A 14,457-nucleotide genomic window follows, 5' to 3' on the forward strand; every position below is an offset into this window, starting at 1 on the left:
TAACGTTTTGAATTCGAGGTAAAATACTTTTATTTTTCAGGTTTTTTTTTTTTTCCTTTTTTCCGTTTTTTTTTTTTTTCAACTTCCATAACAAAATACGGAGCTATGGGATACCCCTGGAAAAAAATATGTATATTATCCATAAATTTCTCTAGCACTCCATCATATATATATATAATATATATATGCAACCCTTTTTTTAAATCTGATTTTTATAGAAATCGGAATTTTTTAAAGGCACAAATTTCGGATTTTTTGTCTTTTTTTTGTTTTTTTGCCCCTCTACTTTACACCCTATGTACAAAGCCACGCTTCCCATCCCAAATTCCATCAATTTTCCCGATGGATTCCTGCCGGATTCCCACCGGGGAGAGTTCAAATCCCTCGAAATCCCTCGAAAAAGGGGTTTTTCGAACCCAAAGAAAAGCGTAAATATTGGTTTAAAAAGCGCTAAAAAAAAAAAAAAAAAAATCAAAGTTTTTCCCCGGAAAATCCAAAGTGTTTCCGGATTTTTGATGATTTCAACCGAGAGAAAATTCCTGGTTTTTTTTTTTTCAATCCCACCAGGATGCAGATACGCGAAAAAAAGAACAGAAACCAACGGAAAAAACAGCTTAAAATAATAAAAAAACCTCTAAATAATTATGGAATAAATAAAAAAATCCGGGACAACCCCATTAATGCTGTTGGATTTTTCCTCCTTTTCCTCCTTTCGGGAAATTCCTCCCCAGAAATTCCCCCTTTTTGGGGCTGTCCCATCAAAAGTCTTTTTTCTTTTTTTGTCATTTTTTTTTACATTTTTCCTACGGATTTGCTACGAAAAAGAAGCGAAATTAACAAAAAACAAAACGGCTGGAAAAAACGGGATCATGCTCCGGGGCAAATTCATCCAGGAGAGAATTCCAACCCTTCCCAACTTCCCGAGGGTTTGTTTTCTATTCAATGGTTTGGCACGCTGGAATTTTAGGAATTTTTCCTTGAAACTTCCGATTTTTTTTCTCCATAAAATTTTGATCTGGTTGATTTTTTTTTTCCTTTAAATCCATTTTTTTAAACGTTTTCCTTCTCCTCTTCCTCCTTTTTTTTTTTTGTTTTCCTTCCTCTTCCTGCTTTTATTTTTTCTTCCTCCTCCCGGGCTCCGTTGGGAATTCTGGAATTCCCGAGAGGCGCCGGATCCGTCGTCCTGAGTCCGGAATTCCCTGAACTCTCCCAAGTTTTTGATTTTTATTTTCATTTTTTTTTCTTTTTTTTTTTCTCTTTTTTTTTTTTTTGCAGTGCAATGGCTGTGGAAAAAAAAAAAAAAAACAAACCCCAACATTCCCACCCTTCCCAAAAAACCCCCAATCCCAAAAAATCCTTGTTAAAGCCACAAAAATTCCAACTTTCTTCCTTCTCTTCCCGCGGGCTCGAATCCGAAGGATCGGAAGAGGGGGGGAAATTCCGGGGTCTCCCCCCCTTTTTGTGTTTGTTTTTCCTGACGGTTCCGGCACTTGGATTTGGGATCGGCGGCGGGAATTCCGGGAAAGGCCTCCTCGTGTAATTCCTGAGTTCGTCCTTGCGCCCTCTCCGGGGTTTTTTTGTTTTGTTTTGTTTTTTTGTGGGTTTTTTTTTGGGATAATCCAGGGGTTTTCCACCCCAAATTCTTTGAGCTCCACATTCCAAGGCTCCCGAGCGAGCGCGGCCGGGCCGGGGCTTTGGGAGCCGCTCCCGGGGCATTTTCCGCCCCCGGCCCGGAATTCCCGGCGCTTGTGCTCCGAGAGCGAATCCTTGGGAATTCCCGGGGGCTCCTCCTGCCGGGAGCACGATCCAGAGCCTGGGGGGAACGGCGGGATTCGGGATTCCCCCCCAAAATCCGGGAAGGATCCACGGAATCCGAGCGCTCCCAGAAACGAAATTCCCAGAAAAAGTCCAAACGTGGTTTGTTTGTTGTTTTTTTTGTTTGTTTTTTTGTTTTGTTTTGTTTTTTTCCTTAAGGCATGAGTCAAACGGGGAGAAAGGGGGAGGGTCCAAAAATCTGGGAATGGCGCCGGGAATTCCGGCGTTCCCGGGACTCACCACAATCATTCCAGCGCTCCTTCCAAGCATTCCCAAAAATTCCACCCACACGGATTCCGCAGCGGGGGAAACAAAAAACACCTCCCGCTCCGGGCACACGAAAACGAGAAAAAAAAAAAAAAACCAAACCCCAACATTTTTAATGCGTTAGGATTAAAGGCATCCGGTTAATTTTGTGTTATTCCCGTTCCCGTTCCCTGAAAAAGTTTGGAGAGTTTTGCTCATGGCTTCTGCGAGAGAGAGAGAGAGAGAGAGAGAGAGAAAAAAAGGCGGGAAAAGGGGAATTTTCCCCGGAAATCCGCCGGGAACGACGCGGCCTCCATCCCGATTTTCCGAGTTTTCCTGAATCCTCTTCCCCCCGCCCCAACCCCGCTCCGTGGACAGTGCAAAATTCCCGATGCAAAATTCCCAGGCTCCTCCTTTTCCCAAAAAAAAAAAAAAAATCAAACCGAAAACCAAAAAAAAAAAACCAACAAAAACCCAAAAAATGAACCAAACCAGCTCCTGGATGGCCGGGGAAACCTCGCATCCGTAAAAAAAAACCCGAAAAATCCCAAAAAATCCCCCCCTGGATGTGGAGATTCCCGGTGTCCCAAAAAGCCCCGAGCCTGGAATTCCTCCGTGCCAGTCCTGGAGCTCGAGCCGGCTTTTCCCGGGAAAAGCGAGCGGGAATTCCGGGAATTCCGGCTGCGTCTTCGCCTGCAAGTCAACAACAGAAACAACACAAAGGCCGAAGCTGCCCGCCCCCCTCCCTTCTCCCACCCCCGAAATCCCCAAAAACCCCGGCCCTACCCCGCGCCCCCCTCCCCGCCCCTGTCCCGAACTGCTCTGCAACCTTGCTACATAAATACACGGATTTCTCCTCCGGGTGTTTTCCAAGGTTTTGTTTTGTTCTTTTTGTTGTTGTTTGTTTGTTCCAGCCGGGATTAGGTGTCGGAGGCGGCGGCCACGGCTTTGGGCAGGTGCCAGATCCCGTTGGGCCGGGGCTCCTCGGGCATTTCCTGCCGGGAATCTCCGTTCCAGCGCCGCTTCAGCCGCAGCTTGGGGGGCATCAGGGCGTCCTCCCTCCTCTCCTGCCCCGCGGCATCGCCGGGGCAATCCCGGGCTGCTTTCTCCACATTCTCCTCTCCGGAGCCGCCGGGCTGAGCGGGCACCGGGACCCACGCCGGAGCCGCCGGGCGGGCAAAAACCGCGGCCTTCTCCTCCTCTTCCTCCTCCTCCTCCTCTTCCTCCCGCTTCTCCGGCTTCTCCTCCTCGTCGTCCTCCTCCTCCTTGTCGGGCGGCGGCTCCACCTTGACGCGGGGCGGGTCGGGGTTGCTGTTGGCGGTGCCGCCCTCGGGGCTCTCCAGCCGCTCGCGGTTCTTGCGGCCGGCGGGCGGCGGCTGCAGCTTGATGGGGAACTGCGGCTGCTCCTCCAGCGGCACCGGGCACTGCAGCGGCGGCACCACCAGCGGGTAGCGGGGGAAAGTCCGCGGGCTCAGGTGGTAGTTGAACACGGAGCAGGCCTGCGAGTGCAGGTAGTGCTTCATCTCCTCGGGGTTGAAGGAGAAGCAGCTGCTGCCGGCGGCGGCGAAGGGGCTGAGCCCTGGCGAAGGGCTGTAGGAGAAGAGCGTGGGGGTCAGCGACAGCGCCGGCGAGATGGGCACGTTGAGCACGCCGGGGCGGCCCGGCAGCGGCGACACGGCGAAGGGGCTGTGAGGGTGCTCGGGGAACATGCCGGGCCGGGAGAAGAGCGGCAGCACCACCTCGGGCTTGCGCTTGGGCCCCGCTGTGGCCGCGGCAGCGTGTGGCGGGGCCAGCAGGTCCCGGCGCCAGTCCGGGGCGCTCTCCTCCAGCTCGGCGGGCTCCGCTTTGCGGTCGGGGTCCGCCAGCGCCGGCTCGGCGTGAGGCGGCAGCAGCGAGGCCGCGGCGAAGCGGCCCGGGCCCTCCTCGGTGGGAGAGTGCGGCTCCAGAGGGGGGAAATGGAAACGGGAGGAGGCCGTGGGCACGGGCGGGGCGCTCTGCGGAACCACGCCTGCAAAATGGGGAGAAATAAAAAGAGTTAGGGGGTTTGGGGAGTGGGAGGTGGAGGGGAGGTGCCGGGGCGTGAGGTGGTTGGACTCTGTGGGGAGAGGTTGGAAATGTGTGGGAGTATTGGAAATGTCCACCCGAATGGCTGGTCTGAGGAGGGGTGGCGTCTAGCCGTGGAAATGTCTGAAATATCCACGGAAATGTCTGAAATATCCGTGGTAATATCTCATCTGAGAGGGGATCTCAGCAGTGCATGGAAATGTCTGAAATACCCAGGGAAACGTCTCAAATATCCAGGGAAATCTCTTCTCTGAGGGGGGATCGCATCAATCCATGGAAATGTCTGAAATATCCATGGAGAAAACTCAAATATCCATGGAAATATCTCATCTGAGCAGGGATCTCATCAATGCATGGAAATGTCTGAAATATCCACAGAAATGTCTCGAAATATCAACGGAAATGTCTGAAATATCCATGGGAAAAACTCAATCATTGAAATCTCTTCTCTGAGGGGGGATCTCATCAATGCATGGAAATGTCTGAAATATCCACCATGGAAATATCTCAAATACCTACGGAAAAAGCTCAAATATCTATGGAAATGTCGCATCTGAGAGGGGATCTCAGCAACCCATGGAAATGTCTTCCAGTATCCATAAAAATATCTCAAAAAATCCATGGAAATATCTTCAATGTCCATGGAAACCTCTTCTCTGAGGGGCAATTTCATCAATCCATGCAAACGTTTCAAGTACCCATGGAAATATGTCCAATATCAATGGAAATAGTCCCAATATCCATAGAAATATCTCAGATATCCATAAAAACCTCTCCTCTGAGGGGTGATCTCATCAATCCATGAAGTATCTCAAAGATCCACAAAAATACCTCAAATTCCCACCCAAAACTTCAAACTCCCACCCAAATCTCTCCTATTTCCACCTCCTTTTCCCACCAAAAATCTCCATGAGGGAGGGGACAATCCTGGAGAAAACCCCCAAATTCCAGGTTTGCAATCCCAATCCCTGCCCCGCTGGGAATGAAAAGGGCTGGGATTAACTGAGAGCATTCCAAATTCTCCCAAATTCTTTTTTTTCCAAGCGCCCTAGGGACAGGAGGGAGCAGGGAGAGGGAGCTGGGAACTGCCCGGACTCGTTTGCTCCCAGTTAATTACGGAATTACAGCTCCAGACATATCTTCCCACCCCCGTTCCTTGGCTTGGAAAAGACATTCCCTCCTCCCAAAAGAAAAAAAATAAAAAAAAGAAAATAAAACAAACCCCAGCAGGGCCCACACAGGTGAAGGAGACACCAACACCTGGAGGAATTTCTCCCTTTGTTTTTTTGGGGTTTTTTTTGGCCTTCCCGGAGCCTTGGAAAAACAAAACCTCGGAGATTCCCTCAGGGAGGGGAGGCAGCCCCGGAGATGGCGCCGGACGAAAAATCCCTTTTTCCCCACACAGAACTTGCTTTTATCCCTGTTTTCCCTGCTTTTTCCACGCTGGATTGGTGTTCCAGGAAGCTGGATCAGGATCCTCCAAATCAGGACTTTTTTGTGGAGAAAAGTTTGGAATTTTTGGGAACAATGACTTGCAGACAGTTTTCTTAATCTTTATAGATTCAATAATCACCAATTTCCCTCCTTTTCCTGCTCTTTTTCCTGATGGATTTCCAGGCTTTCCCCTGGAGCAGCTCGTGCTAGGCCCAGCTCCGCTAAATTGAGATTTTTTTGTGGAGAAAAGTTTGGAATTTCTGGGAATAACAACTTCCAGAGGGGTTTTCTGTCTTTATGGATTAAATAATCATCAATTTCCCCACTCTTCCTGCTCTTTTTTCTAATTTTTTTCCTGTTTTTTTCCCTGCTGGATCAGCCTTCCAGGCTTTGCCCTGCAGCAGCCTGTGCTAGGCCCGGCTGCTCTAAATTGAGATTTTGTGAGGAGAAAAGTTTGGAATTTCTGTGAATATTAACTTTCAGGGGGTTTTTCTATCTTTATGGATTAAATAATCACCAATTTCCCCACTTTTTCTGCTTTTTTCCTGTTTTTTTCCCTGCTGGATCGGCCTTCCAGGCTTTGCCCTGCACCGCAGTGTGCCAGGCCGGGCTCCTCTAAACTGAGATTTTGTGAGGAGAAAAGTTTGGAGTTTCTGGGAATATTGACTTCCAGAGGGATTTCCTGGTTTTGTGGATTCATTTTCCCAGCGTGCCTGATCGGGACAATCCGCCAGCTATAGGAATTTGGCTCTTAGGGGTTTAATTCCATCAAAAATCCCCCTGGAAAGACTTTTCCCAAGAAACCGCTGCTGACTCTGGGATAAACCTGGCAAAACTGCTTTAGGGCAAAAAAGGGACATTTATGCTCTGTTCCCAAACTCTTCCTCATTGTCCTCTCTGCTCCAGGGAAAAATGTTTGATTTTTAGTCAAAATCCACGGAATTCCTGGTTTCCTTCAGGACTGCTGCCATCCCTATGGAATTCCTCCCCACTCCGGGGCAGGATTGGGTTGAAAAAGAGCAATTTTTGGTTGAAAAGGAGCAAGAAAAGGGGGAGAGAAGGCAGAAAAAGCCGTGGATTTGTCCAAGGCCCCATAAACTCACCTGAGCCACTCCGGGATTGCATCCCAAGGTTGATCCTCTTATCCCACAAATCCCAACAATCCCCGGGGAAAGATAAACCCTGAGCCCACATCCCCCACAGCAGCCGGGATTTGCTCCCAGGTTTTGGGTTTTTTATCCAGGCTGGCTGTGGAAAAAAACAAATTCCACATTCCTGGGGTTTTTTGGGGGGTTTTTCCCCCTCGTTCCCACTTGGAATTCCCGAATTCCCAAATTCCCGGGGCTCACCGTTGGGCCGGATGTTGATGAAGGGATAATTGGGCATCACCAGCTTGTTAAAGTTGAATTTGTAGGTGAATCTTTTGCCCTTGGTCTTGTGCAGGATCCTCTTGTTGTAGTAATATCTGGGAATAAATAAAAAAAAAAAAAGGAAAAACACTGATTGAAGCACTCAAAAATCCAGAATTCCTTCATAATTCCTGAGGGATTCCTTCACAATTTCCTGTTTGTTTAAACCAAAATACAGAATTTTGGAATGGTTGGGGCTGGAATGGAGCTTTAAGATCCTTAAAAATCCAGAATTCCTGAGGGATTCCTTCCTAATTTCCTGTTTAAACCAGAATATGGAATTCTGGGATGGTTTGGGTTGGAAAGAGCTCAAACACCCTTAAAAATCCAGGGCCGGGGGCAGCTCCCACCTTCCCAGGTTGCTCCAACTGGAACTGGGCACTCCCAGGGATGGGAAATCCACGGAATTACCAGACCAGGGGAGGGTTTATCCCTAAAATCCAACTGAATGGAATCCAGGAACGTTTTTGGGGTGAAAAAAGGACCTTAAACCCCACACCAGTCCCACCACCCCAAACCCTGGGGGACGAGAAAACACCAGCATGACATCCTGCTGGAAAAACCCCAAAATTCCATGAAAAGAAAAAGAGAAAAAAAACCCAAATTCTGCTGTTCTGAGAGCCCAGCTGAGCTCGTCACAGTTCATGTGGGGCTTGCACCTGCGGCGGCCCCAGAGCTGGGCCAAGCCCAGAGATGAGCGACGAGCCCAAAAACCCCCAGAATTCCAAATTCTGAAGGAGAAAATCCCCAAATTTCACCCAAGTGCCCAGCTGAGCTTGTCATAGTTCATGTGGGGTTTGCATTTCTGGTGCCCCCAGAGCTGCGCCACCAAAACTGAAACCCAATCCCAGCACCACGACATCCCACTCAAAAACCTCAAAGTTCCGTGGGGTTAAAGCCATGAAAATCCCCAAATTCTGCTGTTCTGAGAGCCCGGCTGGGCTTGTCATAATTCACGTGGGGCTTGCACTCGTGGCGCCCCCCGAGCCGCGCCAACCCCACCACCCCAAACCTGGAGAGATGAGCCCGAAAATGCCCGAAATTCCGAATTTTATTGGGAAATTCCACCAGCCTGAGAGCCCGGCTGGGCTTGGCGTGGTTCATGTGGGGCTTGCACTCGTGGCGCCCCCAGAGCCGCGCCAACCCCACCACCCCAAACCTGGAGAGATGAGCCCGAAAATGCCCGAAATTCCGAATTTTATTGGGAAATTCCACCAGCCTGAGAGCCCGGCTGGGCTTGGCGTGGTTCATGTGGGGCTTGCACTCGTGGCGCCCCCAGAGCCGCGCCAACCCCACCACCCCAAACCTGGAGAGATGAGCCCGAAAATGCCCGAAATTCCCAATTTTATTGGGAAATTCCACCAGGCTGAGAGCCCGGCTGGGCTTGGCGTGGTTCATGTGGGGCTTGCACTCGTGGCACCCCCAAAACCCAGAGCTGTGCCAACCCCACCACCCCAAACCCTGACACAGCCAACACCGCCATCACGTCCCACTTAAAAATCCCAAGATTTCACGGGGAAAAAAAAGGGAAAGCGCCCAAATTGCACCGACCTGAGCGCCCGGCTGAGCTTGTCGTAGTTCATCTGCGGCTTGCACTTGCGGCGCCCCCAGAGCCGCGCCACCTCGTCGGGGTCCTTGATGACGAACTCGCCGTACTCGCCCTGCTGCCAGGCGATGACGTGCCGGAACTCCTCCTTCTGCAGCAGCTCCAGGATGAAGTGCCACAGCTGGATCTGCCGCGAGCCCGGGCTGGACTCCGTCTTGTACGCCCACTCGGGGAAGTGGTAGCCTTTGGGGGGGAAAATGGGGGAAAATGGGAAGTGTTAATTAGGGAATGAAGGGAGATCAGTGGGGTTTGGGCAGGAGGTGGGGTTCTGTTCCATGGTTTGGGCAGGAGGTGGGGTTCTGTTCCATGGTTTGGGCAGGAGGTGGGGTTCTGTTCAGTGGTTTGGGCAGGAGGTGGGATTCTGTTCCATGGTTTGGGCAGGAGCTGGGATTCTGTTCAGTGGTTTGGGCAGGAGGTGGGATTCTGTTCAGTGGTTTGGGCAGGAGGTGGGATTCTGTTCAGTGGTTTGGGCAGGAGGTGGGATTCTGTTCCATGGTTTGGGCAGGAGCTGGGATTCTGTTCCATGGTTTGTGTGGGATCCAGGCCTCGCATCCTTCTGACTCCTTCCAGCCCCGTTTCCTTGGAAAATCCACCCAAAACACCCCAAAAAACCCCAGAGAAAGCCCCGCTCCGAGGCAGCCCCGGGTGGAATTTGGGGGCTCCCCCTCCTGCAGCAGCTCCGGGATGAAGGTGCCACAGCTGGATCTGTGCCACAGCTGGATCTGAGGGGAACCAGGCCTGGACTCCGTCTTGTACGCCCACTCGGGGAAGTGGTAGCGTTTGGAGGGGGGAAAAATGGGGAAAAAATGGGAATAAACGGGAAAAAAAATGGGAAGTGTTAATTAGGGAACGATGGGGGATCAGTGGGGTTTGGGCAGGAGCTGGGGTTCTGTTCAGTGTTTTGTGTGGGAGCAGGGAGATCCAGGTTTCCCATCCTCTGACTCATTCCAGCCCCATTTCCTTGGAAAATCCACCCAAAACCATCAAAACCCCCCCACTAAAAACCACCAAAAACGGGTAAAATTTGGTTGGAATTCCATTAATCACTGGTGCCTGGAATTCCCTCCAGTATTCCATGAGGGAGCAAGGGAGATCCAGATTCCCATCCAGCTGCTCATTTCTGACTCCTTCCAGCCCCATTTTCCTTGAAAAATGCACCCCAAAATCACCACAATCCTACCAAAAAACCGCTAAAAACCACCCAAAATGGGTAAAACTCAGCTGGGATCCGTGAACTCCTGCTGCCTGGAATCCTGTCCAGGATTCCACGTGGGAGCAGGGAGATCCAGGTTTCCCACCCTTCTGACTCATTCCAGCCCCGTTTCCTTGGAAAATCCACCCAAACCCACAAAAACCCCACTAAAAAAACCCCACTAAAAACCTGTGAAAAGCCACCAAAAACCTGGAAACCTCGGGTGGAATTCAGTGTTCTGTGTGGGAGCAGGGAATTCCAGATCCCCACCCAGCTGCTCACTTCTGACTCCTCTCAGCTCCTTTGCTTTGGAAAATCCACCCAAACGACCCAAAAAAACCCACTCAAAACCCCCCAAATTGTGAAATAAATCTTGGAATTCCACTCAATATTCCATTCAAAATCCCAGGGATGGAATTCAGGCAGAAAAAAAAAAAAATCCTAATTTGGAGTGGGGTTTGTTCTTTTTGGAAAAATCTGATTTGGGGTGGGGTTTATTTTGGAAAAAACTGATTTTGGGTGGTGACTTTTTTTGGGGGAAAAATCTGATTTAGGGTGGGATTTATTTTGGGGAAAATCTGATTTGGGGTGGTGATTTTTTGTTTTTTAATCTGATTTGGGGTGGGGTTTATTTTGGGGAAAATCTGTTTTTGATTTTTTTTTTTTTTTTGGGAAAAATCCCCTTTTTTCCCAGTGCCGCCCACATTCCTGCCAGGACACAAATCCCAGGAGGGAATGATCCCAAATCCACCCCAAACCCATCCCCAGGGAGGGAGGAATAATTTGAATTTTCAAGGCAGCACCTCCACCCTCGTTTCTTTCCCAGCAGGGAATGGTGGGAGAGGCGGGATGAGCATTCCCAGGAAATATTTTTATCCTGGAAAAGCAGCAAAAATGGCATTTTTATCCCGGGAAAGCAGCAGGAAATGGGATTTTTATCCTGGGAAAGCAGCAGGAATTGGGATTTTTATCCTGGGAAAGCAGCAAAAAAAAAAGGAATTTTATCCTGGAAAAGCAGCAAAAAATGGGATTTTATCCTGGGAAAGAAGCAGGTAATGGGATTTTTATCCCAGAAAAGCAGCAGGAATGGGGTTTTTATCCTGGGAAAGCAGCTGAAAATGGGATTGATGGGATTTTCATCCTGGGAAAACAGCAGGAATTGGGGTTTATGGGATTTTTATCCCAGAAAAGCAGCAGGAATTGGGGTTTATGGGATTTTCATCCTGGGAAAACAGCAGGAATTGGGGTTTATGGGATTTTCATCCCAGAAAAGCAGCAGGAATTGGGGTTTATGGGATTTTCATCCCAGAAAAGCAGCAGGAATTGGGGTTTATGGGATTTTCATCCCGGGAAAGCAGCAGGAATTGGGGTTTATGGGATTTTTATCCCAGAAAAGCAGCAGGAATTGGGGTTTATGGGATTTTCATCCCGGGAAAGCAGCAGGAATGGGGCTGGGAGCTCCTCACCCCCTCCTCCCTCGGGCTTGTCCACGATGCTGCAGCCGGCCTTCATCCTCTTCCTCCTGGGGACAGAGGGGTCAGCAGGCCCTGCCCGGGAAACGGGGGAAATAATGGGGAAAAACGGGAAATAATGGGGAGAAAATGGGGGAAATAACGGGGGGAAATGGGGAAATAATGGGGGGAAAATGGGGGAAATAATGGGGGGAAAATGGGGGAATAATGGGGGAAATAATGGGGAGAAAATGGGGGAAATAATGGGGAAATAATGGGGGGAAAATGGGGGAAATAATGGGGGGAAAATGGGGGAAATAATGGGGGGAAAATGGGGGAAATAATGGGGGGAAAATGGGGGAAATAATGGGGGGAAAATGGGGGAATAATGGGGGGAAAATGGGGGACAAAAAGGGGGCGGAATAAAGGGGGGGAAAGGGGGGAAATGGGAGAAAAGGAAATAAGTAGGGACAAAAAGGGGGAATAAAGGGGGGAAATAAAGGGGGGGAAAGAAAGGGGGGGAAAGGCAAGCAAAGGGGGAAATGAAGAGAAAGGTGAAAAAAGGGGGGAAAAGAGGAGCAAAAAGGGAAATTTCCCTGGCCGGAGTTGCAGGAAGGAGACAAAACAAACCCTGCTCAGTTCCCAGACGGGCTCGGCTGCCAAAATCCACAGCTGGGAGCTGGCCCAGATGTGCCAGGGCAGGAGGGGAGGGAAAGACCGGGGAAAATGGGAGAAAATGGAGAAAAAGGGGAGGAGGAAATGGGAAAAGGGGAAATCATGGGGGGAAAATGGGAAAAAATAGAGAAAAAGGGGAGGAGGAAGGGGAAAAAAAAGGGAAAAAATGGGAAAAATAGAGAAAAAAATAGGGAAAAGGGGGAGGGGGAAATAGGGGAAAAAAAGGGGAAAAAAAGGGAAAAATAGAGAAAAAAATAGGGAAAAGGGGGAGGGGGAAATAGGGGAAAAAGGGAAAGAAAAAGGGGAAAAAATAGGGGAAAAAAGAGAGAAAAAGGGGAGGGGAAAACGGGAGAAAAGAGAGAAAAAAGGGGGGGAATGGGAAAAAAGGGAAAGAGAAGGGGAAAAAATAGAGAAAGGGGAGGGAGAAACGGGGAAAAAAGGGAAGAATGGAAAAAAAGAGGAAAAAAACGGGGGAAAGAAGTGGAGCAAAAGGGCAAAAGGGGGAATTTCCCTGCCGGGGCTCGCGGGCCGGGATTTCACAGCGGAGCCCCGGGGCAGCTCCGGGCAGGCCCCGAGAGCCCCGGGAGGCCACCGGAGCCCCCGGGACCCCGGCCCGGCCCCGCTGCCCGGCCCCGCTGGCCCGAAGGCCCCAAATGGCCGCCGGGAGGGGCCGAGCGGCGCCGGGGCCGCGGCTCCCCCGCTCCGCTCCCGCCGCCCCGAGCCTGTCCCGGCCTGCCCGGCCCGCCCCGGCCCCGGGCGGTGCCGCTCCCCGCAGACACCCCCGGAGCCGCGGCCGGGGCCTCCCACGCTCCGCGCCCGGCGCTGCCGCACGGCGGGGGGGGGGGGTCCCGGTCCGCGTTCCCGTTCCCCGGTACCCCGGTTCCCGTTCCCCGGTACCGGAGCGGGGGGGGTCGCTCGGTGTTTGCTCGCCCCCGCTCCCCGCGCGGTTCTGGGTAACCCCCGCCCCCCTCCCCGGCTCCGCCTTTTCGGCCGCTCCGCGTTCAGCCCCCAGCCCCCGCTCCCCTCCCCCGGTTACCGGGACCCCCCCCCCCGCCGTTACCGGGGCTGCGCTCCAGCCCCGCCGCCCCCGGAGAGCGCCGCGGAGCCCCCGTGCCGCCCTCCCCGGCAGCTCCGCGGGGGCTCTCCCTCACCCGGCCCGCTCCCCCCCCTCCGGTACACCCGGTAATTCCGCCCCCCCCCCCCCGGTACCCCCCCGGTTCCCCCGGGACGCACCTGCGGGGGCGGCGCGGGCCGGGAGGAGCGAGGCGGGTTCCGGGAGAAGGAGGAGGAGGAGGAGGACGGGAAGGGAGGGGGGAAACGGGGAAGGAGGCGGGCGGGGACCGGGGCGGGGGGGGCGGATCGTTCCCGGTAGTGCGGGGCGGGGGGGGGGCGGGGGAGAGGAGGCGGCTCGGCCCTGGCTGCTCGTCCCGCTGTTGCTGCGGTCGGTGGCGCCGCCGCTTCTTCTTCTTCTTTTCCTTTTTCTTGTCGTTGTTCTCCTCCTTCCTCTCCTTCTCCTCCTCCCGGTGCCTCCCCCGCGCCGCCGCCGCCGCCGCCGCCGGAACCGGAACCGCCGCCGCCGCCCACGCGCTTCCGGGCAGCGCGCGCGCCCACGCGCTTCCGCTTCCGGTCCCGGGATATGGGGGGGGGCAGAGAGAGACGCGGGAGCGCGCGCGCGGGAAACGCCCCCTGCCCTCAGAAACACGGGCCGGGAAAAACGGGAAAAAGGGGCAAAACCCGCGATAAATGGAGATAAACGGGGGAAAACAGGGATAAACAGGGCCAGAACGGGGCAAAACCCGCGATAAATGGAGATAAACGGGGGAAAACAGGGATAAACAGGGCCAGAACGGGGCAAAACCCGCGATAAATGGAGATAAACGGGGCAAAAACCGGGAAACCGGGAGAAACGGGGGAAAACAGAGATAAACGGGGCCAGAACGGGGCAAAACCCGCGATAAATGGAGATAAACGGGGCAAAACCTGCGATAAATGGAGCCAGACAAATAAAAATGGAGAAAAACCCGGTATGAACGGAGCCAAACAGCCCCAAACCAGCCCAAAAACCAGAGCCAAAGCAGAGCCAAAGCCAGGGCCAAAACAGGCCCAGAATACCCCAAAACCAGCCCAAAACACCCCAAAAGCAGTCCCAGAACAAGCCCCAAAAACCCCCAAACCATCCCCAAAATGGAACCGAACCAGAGGCAAAACCAGGCCCCAGATAGACCAAAACCCACCCCAAAACCGGCCCCAAATTCCCAAACATCCCAAAACCAGTCCCAGAACCAGTCCCAAAATATCCAAAATCATCCCCAAAATAGAACCAAGCCCAGGGCCAAAAGAAGGCCCCTAATACCCCAAAACCAGCCCCAAATGCCCCAAAACCACGCCCCAAAACCAGTCCCAGAACCAGCCCCAAAACACCCCAAAAAAACCTCAAAAAACCCCAAAATAGAACCAAACCCAGGGCCAAAACCAGGCCCCAAATACCCCAAAATCAGCCCCAGAACCAGCCCCAAATACCCCTCAACCAGCCCCAAAACCCCCCAAACCACCCCAAAAAACCCC

General features: G+C 52.2%; 1 protein-coding gene across 2 annotated transcripts; it reads right to left on the minus strand.

Moving 5' to 3' along the window:
* Window positions 1–1,354: 1,354 nt before the first annotated feature.
* On the minus strand, window positions 1,355–13,440 carry ETV3 (ETS variant transcription factor 3). 2 transcript variants are annotated; one of them, XM_036398055.2, is made up of 5 exons: window positions 13,126–13,440; window positions 11,233–11,288; window positions 8,520–8,757; window positions 6,909–7,024; window positions 1,355–4,069 (listed from the first exon to the last, which is right to left on the minus strand). In XM_036398055.2, exons 2-5 carry the CDS (start codon window positions 11,276–11,278, stop codon window positions 2,982–2,984), a joined length of 1,488 nt encoding a protein of 495 aa, XP_036253948.1. In that variant the 5' UTR covers window positions 11,279–11,288; window positions 13,126–13,440; the 3' UTR covers window positions 1,355–2,981. The 2 variants fall into 2 exon arrangements, with proteins under 2 accessions (XP_036253948.1, XP_036253947.1); XM_036398054.2 differs by having other exon boundaries at window positions 11,233–11,313.
* Window positions 13,441–14,457: the final 1,017 nt, after the last annotated feature.

Source organism: Molothrus ater, chromosome 29, assembly GCF_012460135.2.
Source record: "Molothrus ater isolate BHLD 08-10-18 breed brown headed cowbird chromosome 29, BPBGC_Mater_1.1, whole genome shotgun sequence".
Taxonomy (NCBI): domain Eukaryota; kingdom Metazoa; phylum Chordata; class Aves; order Passeriformes; family Icteridae; genus Molothrus; species Molothrus ater.

Coding starts and splice junctions, on each gene's coding strand:
- ETV3 (XM_036398055.2), bottom strand. CDS start 11,278: ATGAAGGCCGGCTGCAGCATCGTGGACAAGCCCGAGGGAGGAGGGG. Junction 8,758..11,232: donor CAAGCCCGAGGGAGGAGGGG/GTGAGGAGCTCC, acceptor TCCCCCCCAAAG/GCTACCACTTCCCCGAGTGG. Junction 7,025..8,519: donor AAGCTCAGCCGGGCGCTCAG/GTCGGTGCAATT, acceptor ATTTATTCCCAG/ATATTACTACAACAAGAGGA.